Here is a 17,522-nt window from a genome sequence, read left to right as displayed (position 1 = left end):
TAAACCTGGAAAATAAAGCACCAAAAAAACAAATCTTTGTGTTTTTAAAAGAGAGAAATTTGGTAATGGAAATGATTTCGTTTTCTCGAGGGTCGTGTTTTTTGTATCCGAAGCAGAAGACTGTCTAGGTATCGATATTTCCCAGCAGACAACCATAAAACCACCATGCATCATTTCACCGACCTCGTACGATGCCAGGCAAATCCAGTATTTCTTTTTTAGAGAGCCTGCCTGCAGGACACACCCCCACCTCTCACCCGCTGCTCTGGCGACAACCGAGCTGGAAACCTCTTCTTCTTCTTCTGCTGCCCCTGGACCGCGTGAGGGTTTTTTATCATCACCGTGGGACACATTCATCCCGCCTGTCCGCCGCGGGGAGAGCTGCGGCTGATGAATGGCGAACAGAGTTGACTAAGCGCTGCATCTGATCCACTTAAGAGTTCATAATTCCAAAAACATCCGTTTCTTCTTCTTTGTGGTTTAATCCCTGAAACTCTACATTTATCACCGGTGTCTTCACGCGTCGTCTCTCCGAGCTGCTGCAGAGTTTTACTACTGTGGAGTTGGACTAACTCGCACTCACTCCCTGAGAGAACACAACTTATTACTGAGGGTTATCAACAAATGTGTAATAACGTACACTAATAAATATCTGTTAATGCTATATTTGTATTATTATCGCAATGAGGCAAATCATTACAGGTTTGAGTAATTTCAAGCTTAATTACTATAACAATATATGCAGATCTGCACAGTGCAGTGTGATTAAAATATGTTAAAATAATCGAACTTGTTGAGTTCGACATTTATAATTACACAGGATACACTGAGAGCTTAGATTGCATTGGATTGTTAGTGTGTTTTTTTATTGGCTATAGCAAAAACTTCTATGACCAAAACAGTCTATTTCATATGGTGTTAATGCCAAGACAATTAAATGAGTTAATGAACACAAAGTGGGTTTTGGACTCATCCACCTGTCGGACTGGACCAGTGCTGCAGGACCGTGAGGCCTTGTTAATCACTGGCAGCGAAGGGATCTCATATCCGCCTGATTGCGCTAATTGCGCTGAAGTATAGGAGACGTGATGTATAAATGCGCAGCGCCGGGTTGGTCCGCCCTTGTCCCTCCGCACATCTCCACTCACTCACCCAGCCTGTAGGACCTCCACGGTCACGTGCAGGCGCAAATTCCGCTATAGATTAAAAAAGTGTGACCGAGATTAGGACTTCTCACATGTGCGGTGTCACCGTCCCCACGGGAAAGATCACGGACCGGCACCAAGTGCAAATATTTTCTCCTGAAAGTGTCTTTTGACATCCTCGCCGCCTTTAATGCGTTTACAGTCTAAACTGACAGGGCTCGCATGAAAGGGGTTAAGACAACTTTGAGAGGAGGCAACAATGGGCCTTTGTGTGGAGTCCCTGCCTCCTGACTGCAAATCAAAGGTAGTTTATAAAAGTTCAATAAAGGCCCGATGAGCCTCGCGGTCGTTTTGTATCGCAGCTCGGCCCTCATTTGTTGCCTCGGGATTTCAATAAAAAGCGATGGTAATCGTCTTCTCCATGGCACATCAGTCTTCTGTAGGGCCTCTGTTCGGGATGCTAATTGCAACCAACATTGTTTCGCAGCCCCACTGTCCCTCTGTTCCCCAGACGAATAGACTGGAGACAAGAAGACTGCAGCGGAACATTCAGGTTATATCAGAAGTTCATAAAATGCACCTCCTGGTCGAGATAATCCAACAATATTACCGATGTGAGGAGACGATGGTGGAGAGGAGAAACTATTTTTTCAGATACTGAGGGTCTGAGCAAGTTCAACTTGAAGATAATCATTTCTGCACCACGGTCCTCAGCCCATAACACACTGGAGTGTGCAGTACCAGTAATCACAGCCCTGCAGTGTTTCCAGTCTGATTATGAGTCTCTGGAGGAGCAGGCCTGCACATCCACGCAGAGAGAGAACACACAGCGGGCCGTGCGCTGTGGCCACACTTGACCAAAACAGCGCGCGTTAATGCGTCTCATGTGTGCGTATTTGTGTTTACGCAGGCTCGTTTAACGATCGGTGTAGAGCCGACGGGTTAAGTGTCGGAGCCCCAAGCAGAGAGGCGCTTCAGATGGACGTGGGAGCCCGGAGACTCCCGGTGACTTCAAAGCATTCGGAGCAATGGCACTCGTTCCAGGTTAGAAGCTTTAAGTGTTTCCAAACACTCCGCAGCTGCATGCGCGCGGGGCCTGCTACCTGCACGCACTGGCACACGCACGCACACACACACACACACACACACACACACACACACACACACACACACACACACACACACACACACACAAACATATAGAGGGGCTGCCTTTGAGGAAATTATACATAAAGACTTAAGCTGTGCGTTAAGAAACCAAGCGGAACCTAGTTATCTGCTTTGCTGACTTCCATTTAAATATGAACGCGTCAACCGGAAGTCACACTGTTTTTTAAGACGCACGTTGCAAGCATCAGTACTTTTACCGGCTTATTTTAGGAAAGCACAACTCATTAAGGCAATCAACATGCTCAGCCTCATGCATTATTTATTAAATCATGATAAGGCCTACCTTGTCGTGTCATCTATAGATTTGCTCATGTTTACACAACAGTCGAGTCCACAGTGTTAAATCACTGTGTCACCTTGAATACCAATCACATTGTTCCAGTGCAGGAAGCATTTAGGCCGTTTCGACCAATCAGACCACGCCACAGCAAGTTTAAGCTTTACCAGGGACTGGTTCCACTGGTCCGCGGTACACCCGTGGTCCTGGGGGTCCGGGAACTTTATTATGATTTCTCTGAACGTCACGGCGCGGAGTCTGGGAGTCAGCGATGTGAAGCCTCACACTCAGCCAGTCCTGCACGGTCCCATTACAACAGCACACACCTCCTCACACTGGGATCATGTGGTCTAATGTGTATCTCGGGAAACACTTGCACCGAGGAATCCTTTTCAACCAGGGACTCTCTGCAAGTAACGAGCCGGCGCTGACCTTTTCTTCTGAGGCGCCTACTATTACACCGACCGTGGCGCTCATTTGAATAGATGGAAATGGCGTGCGATCGGCTGAGAAAAAGCTAATTTTTCAAGCTGAATGGCTCAGTGTCCCTGGGCTAGGGCGGGTACGGAGGAGGAGGCGGCGCTGCGCTCTCGGTGCGGGTTGAACTTTTTCAATAGTCTCCCTAAGAGTGGAGCGCTTTGATCCGGCCGCTGCTGGCGCCTAAAAACAACATAACTTGTCTGGCCATTAGAGTGACTGACAAATCTTGACAGATTGTTTATGCCTGACAATTAGCGACGCCTGAGAACTGACGACACCGCAAAAAAAAAAGCACAACCTGGTTTCATGTCAGGATTCCTGAAGCATACTTTGAAACTTAAAGTTATACTGCAAAAATGTAAACTGCATTGTTTGATATGAATCCAACTTTAAGGCTGCATCCATTGAGATTAAACATGTTCTGATAGATGCAGTGATATTTAATATGAGTGACAATAAGGGTAGCGTAATGCGCGGAATGATAAGGCACAGAAGGTAGAGCCAGGTAAATCAATGACAGTCCTGGGTTAAACCCCTCCCTGACTCCACGCTGTCTCCGCCCTCTTGCCCCCAGACTCCACGTTATTTTGACATTAATGGATGTAGTCAAAGAGGGGGAAAATCCCAATGACCCCCCCTCCTTCCAAAGCCCGATAATTACCCCTAAATGACTCCGAAGGCCTGTGTGTTTCAATCTGATTAGAGCCCTAAAGCCGTCAATAAACAGCGCGCTGCGAGAGGTGCAGCACATAAAGAGGACCAGCAAACTGTTGTGCAATATCCCAAGATTCACTGCTTTGGTGTGAGGACCAGAGTTATCAGGTGGGTCCAACACAAAACCCGCTTGTGGGACACAGCATTTCTCAGAGATTGTGTAATCATAAAGTGGGTAATAATAGAAATAATGGACATGGGGATTAACCTTATAGGGATAAGGCTGATCTTTTAAAGATCGTAAAAAAGATGATCACTGGAGGATTTAGTCTTGGAATTAGCTGTGTTCAAAGTTGTTTGTGTTTGATGTAACTATTGTTAACTTTCCCACTGTGATTTCTTTTCTTTTTTTTTCCTTTTTTTTTTTAAGTGTCTCACATGGGCCAGCCCATCTCAGCCGTGATTGGCTGCCTCTCCATCCACGCCTGCCTTATTATAGCCCTGCGCTCCAATTTGGTCACATAAACATGAGGATACCGTCACCTAAGGGCGCAACGCATGCAGCAGCTTTTTAGAAACTCCTTGCGCGATACCGACTAAAGTAAAACCGGTCGCTTTGCCCCCCAGTGCCAGTCGGACCTGTATGGCCCCATCGATCGACATGTCAGCTCTGACCGCTGCTTTGAAAACCGAAGACCTTCCTCCCCGCTCGGCTATCCTCAGCAGAGGCGAGATGCAGACCAGCCTGAGTCCCGCGGAGGAGACCAGGAAGCCCAAAGTGGCGATTCTGCCCTTCAGCGTCGAGGCACTGATGGCTGACAGGAAGCCCAGCAGAGAGGTGCCATCCCCGGTCGCCCCGTCCGTGGCCGGGACGTCCCAAGTGCTAGGGAAGAGCGCACGGATGGGCTCCTTCGGGAGTCTGGATACTGCACTTCCTGCTTTGCCCATGAGCTCTTCGTTTTCAATGGGAGAGATCATGAACATGCAAGACGACGTGCTGATTAAACCCGAGAGCCCGGACAGTAACGAGAGGTCTTCTTGGATACAGAGCCCTCGCTTCTCCCCTACACCTCCACGTAAGTTATATCATGTTAACGCTGTCAATAGATTCGAAAAATAGGTAATATCGTTGTTAAATACAATTAAAATGTGTCGATGCATGTTGTTATTTAAATAAATCAGGACTTGTGAGGAAAAGGTATATCTATTAGAGTTATTGAGTGTTAAATGTGAGAAATGTGTACCCGAATGTTTTTTTCTCGTGGATGGGGCAGTGCGCGCAGTAATCCAGGGGTTTAAATGAAAGCGTTTTGTCTTATTGCAGGAAGGTTGAGTCCTCCCGCGTGCCCTCTGCGAAAACACAAGACGAACAGAAAGCCCCGGACCCCCTTCACCACGTCCCAGCTGCTGGCCCTGGAGAGGAAGTTCCGCCAGAAGCAGTACCTTTCCATCGCCGAGCGCGCAGAGTTCTCCAGCTCCCTCAACCTGACGGAGACCCAGGTCAAGATCTGGTTTCAGAACAGGAGAGCCAAAGCCAAGCGGCTGCAGGAGGCAGAACTTGAAAAACTGAAAATGGCAGCTAAGCCTATGCTGCCGCCAGCTTTCGGGATTTCCTTTCCTCTCGGTGCGCACGTCCCCGGGTCCTACGGAGGTTCGCACCCGTTCCAGAGGCACTCGCTGCCGGTTTCCCCCATGGGACTGTACGCCGCGCACGTCGGATACAGTATGTACCACCTGGCTTGACAGGGACGCAGGACGAGGGGTAGAGACTACTTTGTGACAACCCCAAAGCATTTGGACAGGTGAGGTGACACTAGTAAATACAGAGGCATCCTGGAGGTGAGCTCAGTGTCACATCTGGTCTGGGGGCCAGGACCTTCTAATAAAGCCCTCTTCTGAGGACCTTGAAGTTTATCCACTTCTCGTGACCTCGCCAGTAAGTTCACACACTGCAAAAAGAATCCAGCTTTACTAGTCATTTAATCTTAACCTGTAAATCAGTTCTGTCAGTGGAATTTTAAATAATAGCAGCAACCATGAACGCAATGAAAGTAGAAATCTTAGGGATAAGACGGCTGTGAGAATAAATGACTTTAAAGTGGGTGTTTTTGCGGTGCAGAAGTGGAAAACAGCCCAGCACCTGCAGGCCTATGGCTGATCCCTGATGGACAGTTTAGTATGGACAGCAGGCCGTGCGCCACAGACAGAGATAGCCCCCTCTTGCCCTTTATTACTGCTAACAGCACGTAGAGGGGCTTTTTCTCAAGCCTCAAGAGTGACAGACTATTACGCAGCTGGACATTTTGCACCAACTAACCAATGTTGGGTTCCATTGCATTTGTGGGCTGCTGTCACACTGCAGAAAAAACACACTTTCAATTTTTTGCATTCGTATCAATGCGTAACGTGAGTTACTGAATCCAGTGTCAATGAATGCTCTTTGAGAATTTGGAGAACCACAGCATTTGTTTTTCTTTTTTTATAACAGCACTGTCTGTTGTCGGATGATTCCCTTCGGAAGGGATATGTGTACTGTAAAATAATGTATATTTGAAGAATATCCTCATTTATATTATGAATATATTTGTGACATAACTTAATAAATTGTTTATTCTTTTTTCATGAAGAACGTGTTCGTTTTGACTGACGTTTGCACGGTGCCTGTTGCACCAAAATCTGACTATTTAATGGTCAAAATGTAACTTTAACCATGATTGGAAAATATAGGGAAATAATTGGTATTTTACAAATCATTGTCCATTTTACAATGATATTTGTGGCTTCTGTGAGGGAAAAAAAGATTATTTTAGAAAAAGCAGAAGTTAAAATGTAAATCATGTCTGTTAAAGCAGGTAAAAAAGAAAATAGTAATATTACTGCAGCTTGAGCACTGCATAATTAATATCGTATTATTTTTCTTTTATTTCTATGAGATCCAAACGCTTCACCCATCAAAACAACATTGAGTCTGTAGTGTCCAGGCTTTACATGCAGACCTCTCACTTTCTGTGCGCACGCGAGGACGCACGCAGCCCGCAGAGCATGGTGCCCTGTGAATTTAAACTTGTGACATGTTATTTTGGTGGAATGTTTTGCTACAGCTGTTGCCTATTGCTTTGAACAAAAAGAAAAAAAAACGAACCTAGATTTTGTTGGCGCCAGAAGAGTTCGGAGGGGGTGGGAGGGGTGACAGCCAGTTGTTGTGCCGACTTCAAAACACACCGATAAATACTGGAGATTGCTTCTCCATGGTTTAACTAGCTTGTAAACAATCCACCAGAGTGTCATTACGGGGCGTTTAGTGTGTAGAATGAGCAAGGTGACACCCCATCACGGAGAGGACAGGGGGCTCGGGACCCGTGCGCCCATCCGCACACACACATGCTCCACGACTGGCGCGCGTAAAGAAAATATTGGAATTCTCCTGAGTGATGACCTTATAGACATATGACAAAACAGGGATCAGATAATCTGTGGGGAAAATTACAGGCCATTCTGCAGCACGTTTAAAGGCTTTCTCCTGACTGCACTGCCATTCAGGCAGGGGTTAAACTGGAGTAAAATAATTGCTGTAATGAGCAAAGGCAATCTGCCGCAGACTGAGGCCGGCTCCAGAGAGGCTGTAGCTCCAGGCAAGGCGGAACTTTTATCATTCCTAAAATGTCAACGGGGGACTGGGACGGGCAACAGTGCTCCTCTCTGCGCGGAGACTTCCTCCTGCTCTGTCCCAAACCAGGGCCTGCATCTCCACACAGAGCTTTTAACAACCAATTTATCATTTTTAATTCTAGTCAATCAACGACTGTTTTCTTAAAGTCTTTACTTCAATCCACGCTGTGAATCTTCCTCCACTAAAAGCCTTTTTATTTATTTACTTAGTGTTTTTAGTGTCCTCGTCTGCTTTTTCTCCATTAGCCATGAATTAATACATGATCCCTGACAATAAGGTGAAATCACACGGATGAGCGCTCCATCTGAAAAGAGAAGAAACTTGACACAAAAGAGCCAAAGGGGGATCCGTCCATTCTCTTTAACCTCTCCTCATTGTTTGGCACCCGTCTCTCCCCCCCCCCCCCCCCCCCCCCCCCCCCCCCCTCGCTCTCTGTCTGGCCAGGAGTCACACAGAAAACAAAACTCACTTGTTTATATCATCTAAAAGATCACAGGAGGCTGTTTGACTCTGCAGTCAGACCCTCTTGATCTCCGGCACATGAAGCGGGTCAGGCTGTGAGGAGTCAGCTCAGATAAATGATCTTTGAGGGAGACGATCACTGGATGTTCCAGTTCCAGAGACTTTCCGATGACGCGTTATCTGGGCTTTTTTTTAATAACCTGAATTAATATAAAGTTATTGGACAAAGTTCGTCTAAAAACTAAACTAAATGTTCATCTGGTTTTATTCCTAAATATCCAAATGTGTCCAGAAGATAACTCAAGATAGATGCTGGCGTGTGTTGTGTGTGTGTGAGTGTTTGTGTGTCGGAGATCGGCATGGACTCACAAAAATTTAAAAAATAAACTCGCTTAGCATCTTCAATCAGAAGTAGATGACAAACAGGCCTATGGATCTATTTATCTCTTTTAAACCGACAGGTTCCTTCCTCTACGACGATCTTTAAATCTAATAATTACCCTTTTCTTTTTTCCAACACGTATAAATACATTTTTAAAGCTCCACGATACCTGATCATTAATACAGATTCAATCATTGCTATTAGAAATAAATTGACGTTTTTGGATCATGATCATGAACTCTGTAATAAACTAAATAAATGATGGGGCATTTTTATTACACTTTAGCTGTAATAAATTACATCCCTTATTAATATGTGGGTCTGACCGATGCAAGTCACAAACTCTAATCCCACGCTGTGATTTTATTTAAAATATCAGACAAAGTGTTGACAGGCTAAATCCAGTGCCTGTAGCAATTGAACCGTTTAGCAAAGTCTAATTCAACCTATACTAAATAAAACACTAAACACATTATGACTATATGAGCTTTGGGGGGAACTGACCATATACACGACTCTTAGGCCAAAATCCACATCTGTGAAAGTGACCCTCTGTGTTTCCTTCCAAACACCACACCACCACCTCCTGTTCAGAGAGGGAGTAACATAAGAGCTGAGGTCGGAATCAAAAGGTCTGATCGAAGTCACATCACCGGAGAAATATGAAGAGTGAGCCACCATCAAGTTGGACCCACTGGTTGCTCTTTGAGTCATTTCGAACATTAAACCGCAGAATTAATAACAACTCTTAACAAATTTTATCATGTTTTCTGTTATAAATATATTATTTATATGCGGAGAAAATTATGGATAAAAAGGGCAAATTGTTGATGAAACTACTCAACAGATTCTTTTTTTCAAATCAGTTTTTCGCCTCATATTAACTCTGTGTCCAAGCAGCGTCCATACAAGTGAGAAACATGGCCACGATAACTTCGTTCGTGCGCTGGAAAATGTTTACTACTTCAATTTTCATATAAAATAAGCACGCACGTACAACTAAGGCAGACCGTATTCACTGGAACGCACAATCACGTGTCTATTAATATACAGTGGGAGTCCTCTCAATCAGAACCGTGTGCTTTAAATACTATTAATCATGCAGCATGAATGTTATAAATCAGTGTTCACTCGGGGCACTGATACACATCATCACCAATTTCTTGTGGCTGCCTTCAACAGAGAGAGTGGCAATAAAGAGAAGCCTCCTGCAGACAACCAGATGTGCTCATATGCTGGGAATTTACTGAAATGTTACATCAACGACATGTTTAAAAAATGAAATGTAATAAGCTCAACATGACGTTTGAGACCATTATACAGTGAAAGTCAATATTAATGAAAGGATTTAAATACATCATTGAGTTGGACATCTTAGTTCCAGGCAGCTACAGGCATATATACATATATAGGCACTATAGATATACACGTTCAATGTCTTTCTAATAATTTTAGTATTTGTCTATATATTTTAATATTATTTTATTTTATATTTTTGCTAGTTTAAATACTATAGTTTGCTTAAAAGGCCTGTATTGTTCAACAGAAGGTAAATATGATTTTTTTGGGGGGGTTGATCTGAATTGAGACTGGCTACTCACACTATGAGGTTAAAGTTACTGGCCACAGAGGTGACACCAGAGTCATCGCCTATTCCCATTTGAAGACCTGAGGTGACCCTCTGTTGAATAATAACTGCAACATGTTAATCCATGGAACAATTGTGTGTTATTAGGTATATTCAATGTTGACAGGGGGGGGGGGGGGGGGGGGGGGGGGTCAGCGTCAGTCTAATATGTGAGAGGTTTGAATCTCACTGTGGGTTGAACTCTACAACACATGCCACCATCCACAGCCAGAAGTGTGGAGTGTGTGCCAGTCGCCTATTGAAAATGAAGTGGGAAACGTTTTCTTATGTGGACTAATGAGGCAACGTTTCTTTTAAGATGTAATAAAAGCACTAAATGTGATGGGAAATTGCCTGAAAACCCCATAAACAAAAAAACTCCATCGCAAACTCCATCGCCTAAACTTTATTGGAAATAGGTTTCTGATCTGTCCTTTACAAGTTAATTTAGTTCAACAAAGCAGAGAATGATTACTGTCACCCCTGGGCTAAATTGTTGTGTTTTATTGTGCAGCATTTAGCATTTTTGGAGCAGTGTCACAGATCATAAAGTTGCTAAACTACGTGGCTGCCTGCGGCTCCGATGTTCTGCTCTCGTTTTACCTTAATAATGATGATAGGGTGGATTCTGTGGCCCTCTAATGATGATCAATATGGTGCAGGAATAAAGCCTTATAACCGCACCGTGGGCTGATCTCTGAACAGGACACATGCTGCTGACTAACATGTTCACTTTTGTAGGGTTGGTTAATTAGCAGTGAGGGGCTCAGACCTGATGGTTCAGGAGTGCAACTACTCCATTCTTGGCACAAAAATAAAAATGGTCTTGTTGCAACATGGGACAAACAGAAGGAAAACCTCAGGCTGTAAAATGATTAGTATATGTTGTTAGATTAAAAACGCCTGCTGCATATGAGTGATGGGGCTGAATAAGGGAGAGTGTTTCACAAATGTCAGCTGAATATTACATTCCTGTGAATTGAAAATTACGCCAATACAATAATCTGACCTTGGATATTTTTATTAAAATGTAACAAAATTATCACAAGATAGAAAATTGTGAATTCATCCTCTCATAAGGAATCATTTCTCTGTCAAAGAAACCCAACAAAGAGTAGGGACATTTTCAACAGTATAGGTTGCAGATTTGACTCAATATAGATTTCACTGAGGTAGAGCTCAGACCTAAATTCCTTTTATCAAATAAAAGGAATGTAGAGCTCAGGCCTAAATTCCTTTTACCAAATAACAAGTATAAATGAAAACGTTTTAAAATGTATTATATGACACTACTGTGGTGGCATGTTTGAATAAAGCCCAATTGAACCCGGAGAAGGGAGGGCTGTGGTGTTCTAAGGTGATGGAGATACCCAGCTGTGGTTGAGTCAGTTCTGACGAAGAGAACAGTTCTGTCAGGGGCATCAAATGATGGAAAACTAACCCTACATGATGTGGCAGTATGAAAGTATGACAACCAGCGCCACCTTGTGGCATATAGAGGCACCTTCATGCTCCTGAAGATGAACATACAAAGCAGGTCTCAGTGAAGTGATGGCCACTGCTCGGACACCCTGCTTGTTCAGCAGCCTTCAGAGGTGACACTGCTGTTGTGATATGCTGCACACTGGTGCTTCAACGACCCTGGAGATGACCGGAAACACTTCAGCGGAACTCAACACCACTGCCAACAGCAGCTCCCTCTGAAAACTCCTGCACAGTTGCCATCAACAGCATTAACAATGGCCTCGCAACCCATAGTAATGTGACAGTGAGACATTTCCACAGAATCAGGACCCGAGAGTGAAACAGCTTAAAGGAATCCAGCCATGATATATCACACTTGTATGTTTCATTCGGTGATACGTTGAAGTGCTCTCAGAAAGTCAATCCAGAAGAAGAAGTCTCCGACACATTGTACAATTCCCACGATTGTGTCTGTCATTAAACACATTGTTGTATGACAGACACAATGTTAAATTCCCACGATTGTGTCTGTCATTAAATGTATCGTTGTTGGCAGCTTGGCAAGTCTTTCAATGAACAGAGAGTTGTCAAACAAGTCCCTTCCATTCAGGTATTCACATGGCACGGGTGTGAATATAAAGCAGGGACCTTCTTGTCAAGGGAATCATTTTAAACCTCTTGGTCATGGTCTCATTTGAACAGATTAAAATATGGAATAAATTAAATCCAGGCCGTAACCCAAAAGTACGAGCAAGCTGTGGTACATGTCGGATAAAATGTCTCAACATGAACTATGCGAATCATTTATCAAATGGCTAAAAACAGTGTGAAAAAAAACGAGAAATCTAAGTTTAAGGTATGTGGCCCGAAATCCCAGATGCACATTTATATCCATCACAGCAAAACCACTTCTCTGTGATGCCAGTGACATAGTATTTCCAATAGAGGGCAGCAGAGGCCAGGAATAAAACCACGAGGGCAGAGCACCAATATTAACTGTTCAAAAATCACAAAGCGATGCTTCCTCGTTGGGAGGGTTGAGTTATATTTCAAAGTATTTTTGTCAGCCGAGTGGAAATGAATGGGAAACCATGATTTATGGAAAGCCGCATCGTTCACTCACAGTTCATCAATCACATATTCCAGACATAACCACTAGTTTCTTTTAGTTTGTAGAGAGAAAATACAAATCTACTTTGTTTTAAACCATTGTTAGAGTTGTATTGAAGTCTGAACTGCGACTGAAAGAGAATCAGGGTTAATACAGGCAGGAACTCAACAGCTAAATAAGAAACAGACACAAACAGGTACATAAACACAAGTTTTATTATATAATATGAGACTTACTGTGTAGAGATTGTCATTTTAAAGAACTGGTATACGTGTCTAGTATTTCTATAACAGTTAAGGTTCAATTTTTTCTTCTAAATTGTGCCTAAGGCTATCCAAATATTATTTTTTGTTGAGCTTCACTCTAAGAAGCAGCAGCATTGTCACAACTTCCTGGATCTAAACAACAAGAAAACATTGAGAAATCTGAGGGAACACACTGTTCAACCCAGGCAACACGTATAGAAACATCTAATTCTTGCATTTTCAGTCACCATGTTCAACTCGTACAAAGTTTACAACACACTGCATAGTGCTCCTTTAAGACATGTTAGTCAGACCAAGGGTTATGGCAACACAACATATTTCTCTTAATGACATACGGTTGTGCTTTGATCTGCCTTGGTAAGTAAGCAGCGGTTAAAGCCCGGCTCAGAAGCATCTCTTATTGGTTTATTATTTTAAGGTTTTCATCGGCATGGTTGGCATTCAGCAAATTTCCTGTGGAAAGTTCTGCACTCCTTGCTGGAATGTAGCCACACATGTCCTCTAACATGAGTGTGCAGCTGTAGCATGGAGCCAACTGGGTAGGGCATGAAACAACACAACGTGTCCTGCCAAAACCCTATGATGCAACTAATACACTGCAGGCTGTGGTGTGTCTCGTACATTTGTGGTGTGTCTCGAATGTTTGTACGTTCATGTATATTGTTGATATGTGTTTTTATGTATGTTATAGACCAATTTGTGTTGTCTTCTTTCGCGTGTTGCTCATCTCTCCTCTTGCAGGAGCTGAAGCCGGTCCTCTGCATAGTAAGGGCGAGTGTGACCAGTATCAATTGCCTCACAGTCATCTGTGAAAAACACCAGGTCCTGCCAATGAAAAACACAGATATGTGGTCAAGCCACTCATGCTCGAAAACAAGCCAGGTTGAGAACAAAAGCACTGCACACTCTTAAGATCTTCTCACCCGATAACAGATCCTGGTGATGATGGTGTACAGGCTCTGGATTTTACGTTTCAGCAGCATTATTCTGGGGCGCTCTCTGCAGTACTGGTTGGGGTGGTTGAGCACCACATAGAGAAAGTCACGAAGCTTGGTGGTGATGCACGAGTTCTGCAAGGATAAAGCAATCGTTTTAAAACGAACAGCACGCAGCATCATCTGTGAGCCACTTGCAGTATTCATACTTCTTGTGAATCATTAGCTGTACAGATTACACTCAATGTAATCAAGTAGTCAAGCAAAATCATTTTTTTTAATGTCTCATACATTCCCCTTTTACAAACCCTCATCAAACAAGTCATGAATCATCTTCAGATAAGATGTCTTAATCACAAGACACAAAAAAAAAACAGCATTTTCTTTATTGATGATCAAATTTGACTTAAATATAAAACAGGACTTCTGATAGTGGACATTAGTGGTAACTCCCAGTCACTGGAAATCCCCTCATTCCACAACACTGGTCCTAAGGCGAGGCTGTGGTTTTAAACTCTTCTTTATGAGCAGAGAATGTCCAACACTTAATAAACTGTAAATCTTTAACAAATCTGAGGTCGATCATCAAAACGAATTGTCACTTGCACGATGTATTAACAACACATCTCTATATTATTGAACTTTTCTAGTATTGCCATTGATGAAAGTAACATTTCGATCAATACTACGTGTCCCCACATCACCTGCATTACCCCATTGCTTTCAACTCACATGCACATCCAGGAAGATCGTAGGTAGGACTTCAGCGCACGTTTTCTGCAAACCCAAAACAGTCTCATGAGAACACAAATCGAGTGGAGCTTCAACAGCCTGCTCTGCAAACGGCCACAGTCCTCACTCACCGTGCGGTGGTACGTGTGGATCTTGTCCAGCAGAGCCATGACTTCTTTGCTCAGGCCGAGCGCCCTGGAGTAGCAGGTCGGAGGAGCGCACTCCGACAGGCGGAGCAGGCAAAGGAGCCACAGCAGAGCGGCCAGTCCCAGCCTCATGTCGGCTTCTGTCAGTGAGCGGGTCGGTGTCTGCTTCCAGCAGCGTGTGCAGCCAACACGCATCCAAACGGTGCGGAGGGGACCCGCCGCACTTTTATGGATGGAGGGGCAGAAGAAACCCGCTGGATGATCACGTGGAAGTGCCGCTGCACTGGGGGGGGGGGGGGGGGGGGGACGTTTGGGGGTCTGCAGTGTGTTATCGGAGCAAACCTGTGCTGTGTTCAAATAACCAGGTGATGACTGGGAGATAGTAACACAACCACATATTTTGCAACTGCCCCCCATATTTGTGGTTTGTCAATTCCCAGAAACAAGATTTTCTATTAAAAGTGAGGGAAAAGTAAAGATTTAAATCATGATGTTCACATGATGTGATCAAGGGGTGTTTGATAACTTTACATAAGCGATTATAATTGTTCATGAAAGAACTTTCTGTTGGACACATTTAGATACCGTTGTATATTGAGCACACAGAGGTTATCAATCCTCATATCAAACCATCATAAAACAACCATGCAGTTTGGTCATGGATGTTTAAGTACTGAACGGTTTATTCGGGTCTGTTCTTTCCCAGTAAACTGATTAGTGGTGTGCAGCCTTTCGATCTGAGCCTGTAGCTCTGTGGACTGACAGCAGTTATGGCTATGGACAGGGGCGGCTCCTGGTACAGGCGACATAGGCGGTTGCCCAGGGCGCAAAATGCCAAGAGGGCGGCACAAGAGACAGATTTATCATGACGTGACACATGCAATGTAAAACAATACATTAACGTCACACCATCATCCTTTAACCCCGGGAGGTACCGGAGGTAGAAGCGCCGTGAAAAGCGGTTCGCCTCCTTTCCTCGCCCATGTTAAATACTTGGGCTGTTCGCACCGGCTGCGTAGTGCCGGGAAGAACCGGGAAGCGCCGCGGCCACACACACACAACAAATAATCTCCTTTGGGGGGGGGGGGGGGCTGCGGCTACAGGCTTCCCTAGGTCAGTCACCTGTGAAGACCAGCATCATTTACCCCTGAACCAGCGCGGAGAAATGATGATGATGATTAAAATTAAGTATAAAATTTAAAAAAAAAATTTAATTTAAATTAAATTAACTATATATTTCTTTAAATTAAATTAAATTAAATTAAATTAAATATAAAAACAATTAAATTAAATCATATTAAAAAAAAACTGCTTGCGCACATCCTGCGCAGAAGCCCATTGCGCACATCCTGCGCAGATGCCCATTGCGCACATCCTGGCAGATACCCACTGCGTACATCCTGCGCAGAAGCCTCTTGCGCACATCCTGCGCAGAAGCCCATTTAGCAGGAATTGCGCGCAGTGTCTTTTTTTTTTTTATTTCATATTTTTTTCTTTTTTTTCTGTTTTTAAATTTAATTATTTTAAATTTACATAGTGTTAGATATTTTGCAATTAATAGGAGAAATCCTGCCAATTTTAAGAGTTCAGTATATTGGACTTGAAGATGGGAAAGAGTGGGGCTAGAACCCGGGTCCTTTTTATTGAAGAACCACCACTCTACCCACTAGGCCACACCGCCTGCTGGCTGCCGTGAGGAACTAAGCAATACTAGAAGATGGACAAATTATCGTGTGCGTGTGATTCTATGCTGCTTTTGATAAAAATTTCAGAGAAATAATTTTCTACTTTACAACATATATTTGACAGCCTTACTTAAAAGTTACTTTTATATTTTTGGATTTTTAGATAGTGGAAAATTTAACATGCTCTAAATGATGCTCTATTGTTAGAGAATATCCCAGTAGTTTTCTAACCTTGTCTTCGGACACCTTACAAGAATCACAGTCTTTGTAAGGCGTTTCCATGTGATGTCCTAAGGCTGCCCTCTGCTGGGGGTCTGCTGCTCTTGATTGGTTTGTGCAGCTTGTGATTAACTAAAGTTGTCCATAAAAGAAAATCTTTAATATCCTTCAAGGGCAATTTGATGTACAACCATCAATCAGTGCACGACAAAAATAAACTAATATATACAATGTAAATAAAACACAATATTAAAACCCTATAGACTAAGTAGCAGGGGGAAATTAGCTTTTAATAAATGAATTGATAAGTCAACCAACAGAAAATTACCCGTCAACTATATAGATATTCTCGAAACATTTCATTCTACTTTTAATTTCCTGTTGTGTTTCTAATAATTATTAATGTTGGTGACATGTCCTTGATAAATGGGGGGAGGTTTTATTACCTCTGCTAAGGAGGTTATGTTTCACCTCTGATTTGTCAGTCAACAGGTTTATGTAATAAACTACTGGACCATAACCACAAAACTTGGTAGAAGGAAGCTGCATGGATCAGAGATGAACCTATACGGCTCTGCTGAGCTCTACTGAGTGCCAGTCTAGTGAATGAATCTGGAATCTTCCCTCAAAAGACATCCCCCCATAGGGTTTGTAGTGTGAAGCTAATGAGGTGTTTTATAAAGATGTGATCGAAAACGTCAGACTTTATTTATGAATCCACTTTATTTCAGCATGAACAGAAAAAAAAAAGGGAGTTTCATTTCACCTCACAACAGTTCCTCATAGCATCATGATGCATACAAAGAGATTTATACAAACCTACTCATTTGTGCAGCATAGTAGGGACATTTGCTGATGTCACCACCCGTGGCTCCGTGGACAGGCAAGCCAGCATCTAAAACATCCTCCTGGATGGCTCCCTGTGTGAGCAGTCAGGCGGCGGCTCACACAGAATGTGGGCTTCCGCCTCAGGTGTGTCCCTGACGTACACGCTGCGGTGTTAGAGTCAAAGATGAATCAAAAATGATTAAATTATCAGGTGCACAATTCAGAAAGCACCGCAAAGTAGAGGAGGAGAAGAAAGAACAATATAGAGG

General features: G+C 43.5%; 2 protein-coding genes across 2 annotated transcripts; one reads left to right on the top strand and one right to left on the bottom strand.

The window, feature by feature from the left end:
- The first annotated feature begins 4,261 nt into the window (after positions 1–4,261).
- msx1a (muscle segment homeobox 1a) lies at positions 4,262–6,355 on the top strand. Its single transcript, XM_053439994.1, has 2 exons — positions 4,262–4,802; positions 5,051–6,355. The coding sequence occupies exons 1-2, from the start codon at positions 4,370–4,372 to the stop codon at positions 5,467–5,469; spliced, it is 852 nt and encodes a 283-aa protein (XP_053295969.1). The 5' UTR covers positions 4,262–4,369; the 3' UTR covers positions 5,470–6,355.
- A 6,284-nt stretch (positions 6,356–12,639) lies between these two features.
- LOC128456424 (cytokine-like protein 1) lies at positions 12,640–14,722 on the bottom strand. The gene is made up of 4 exons (XM_053440599.1): positions 14,507–14,722; positions 14,376–14,420; positions 13,632–13,778; positions 12,640–13,533 (listed from the first exon to the last, which is right to left on the bottom strand). Exons 1-4 carry the CDS (start codon positions 14,714–14,716, stop codon positions 13,432–13,434), a joined length of 504 nt encoding a protein of 167 aa, XP_053296574.1. The 5' UTR covers positions 14,717–14,722; the 3' UTR covers positions 12,640–13,431.
- Between the last annotated feature and the right edge of the window lie 2,800 nt (positions 14,723–17,522).

This window comes from Pleuronectes platessa, chromosome 2 (assembly GCF_947347685.1).
Source record: "Pleuronectes platessa chromosome 2, fPlePla1.1, whole genome shotgun sequence".
In the NCBI taxonomy this organism is placed as follows: Eukaryota; Metazoa; Chordata; class Actinopteri; order Pleuronectiformes; family Pleuronectidae; genus Pleuronectes; species Pleuronectes platessa.
This window is presented reverse-complemented; position numbering and strand designations above follow the sequence as displayed.

Coding starts and splice junctions, on each gene's coding strand:
- LOC128456424 (XM_053440599.1), bottom strand. CDS start 14,716: ATGCGTGTTGGCTGCACACGCTGCTGGAAGCAGACACCGACCCGCTCA. Junction 13,779..14,375: donor CGATCTTCCTGGATGTGCAT/GTGAGTTGAAAG, acceptor TTATCCTTGCAG/AACTCGTGCATCACCACCAA. Junction 13,534..13,631: donor TCACCAGGATCTGTTATCGG/GTGAGAAGATCT, acceptor TTTCATTGGCAG/GACCTGGTGTTTTTCACAGA.
- msx1a (XM_053439994.1), top strand. CDS start 4,370: ATGGCCCCATCGATCGACATGTCAGCTCTGACCGCTGCTTTGAAAACC. Junction 4,803..5,050: donor CTTCTCCCCTACACCTCCAC/GTAAGTTATATC, acceptor GTCTTATTGCAG/GAAGGTTGAGTCCTCCCGCG.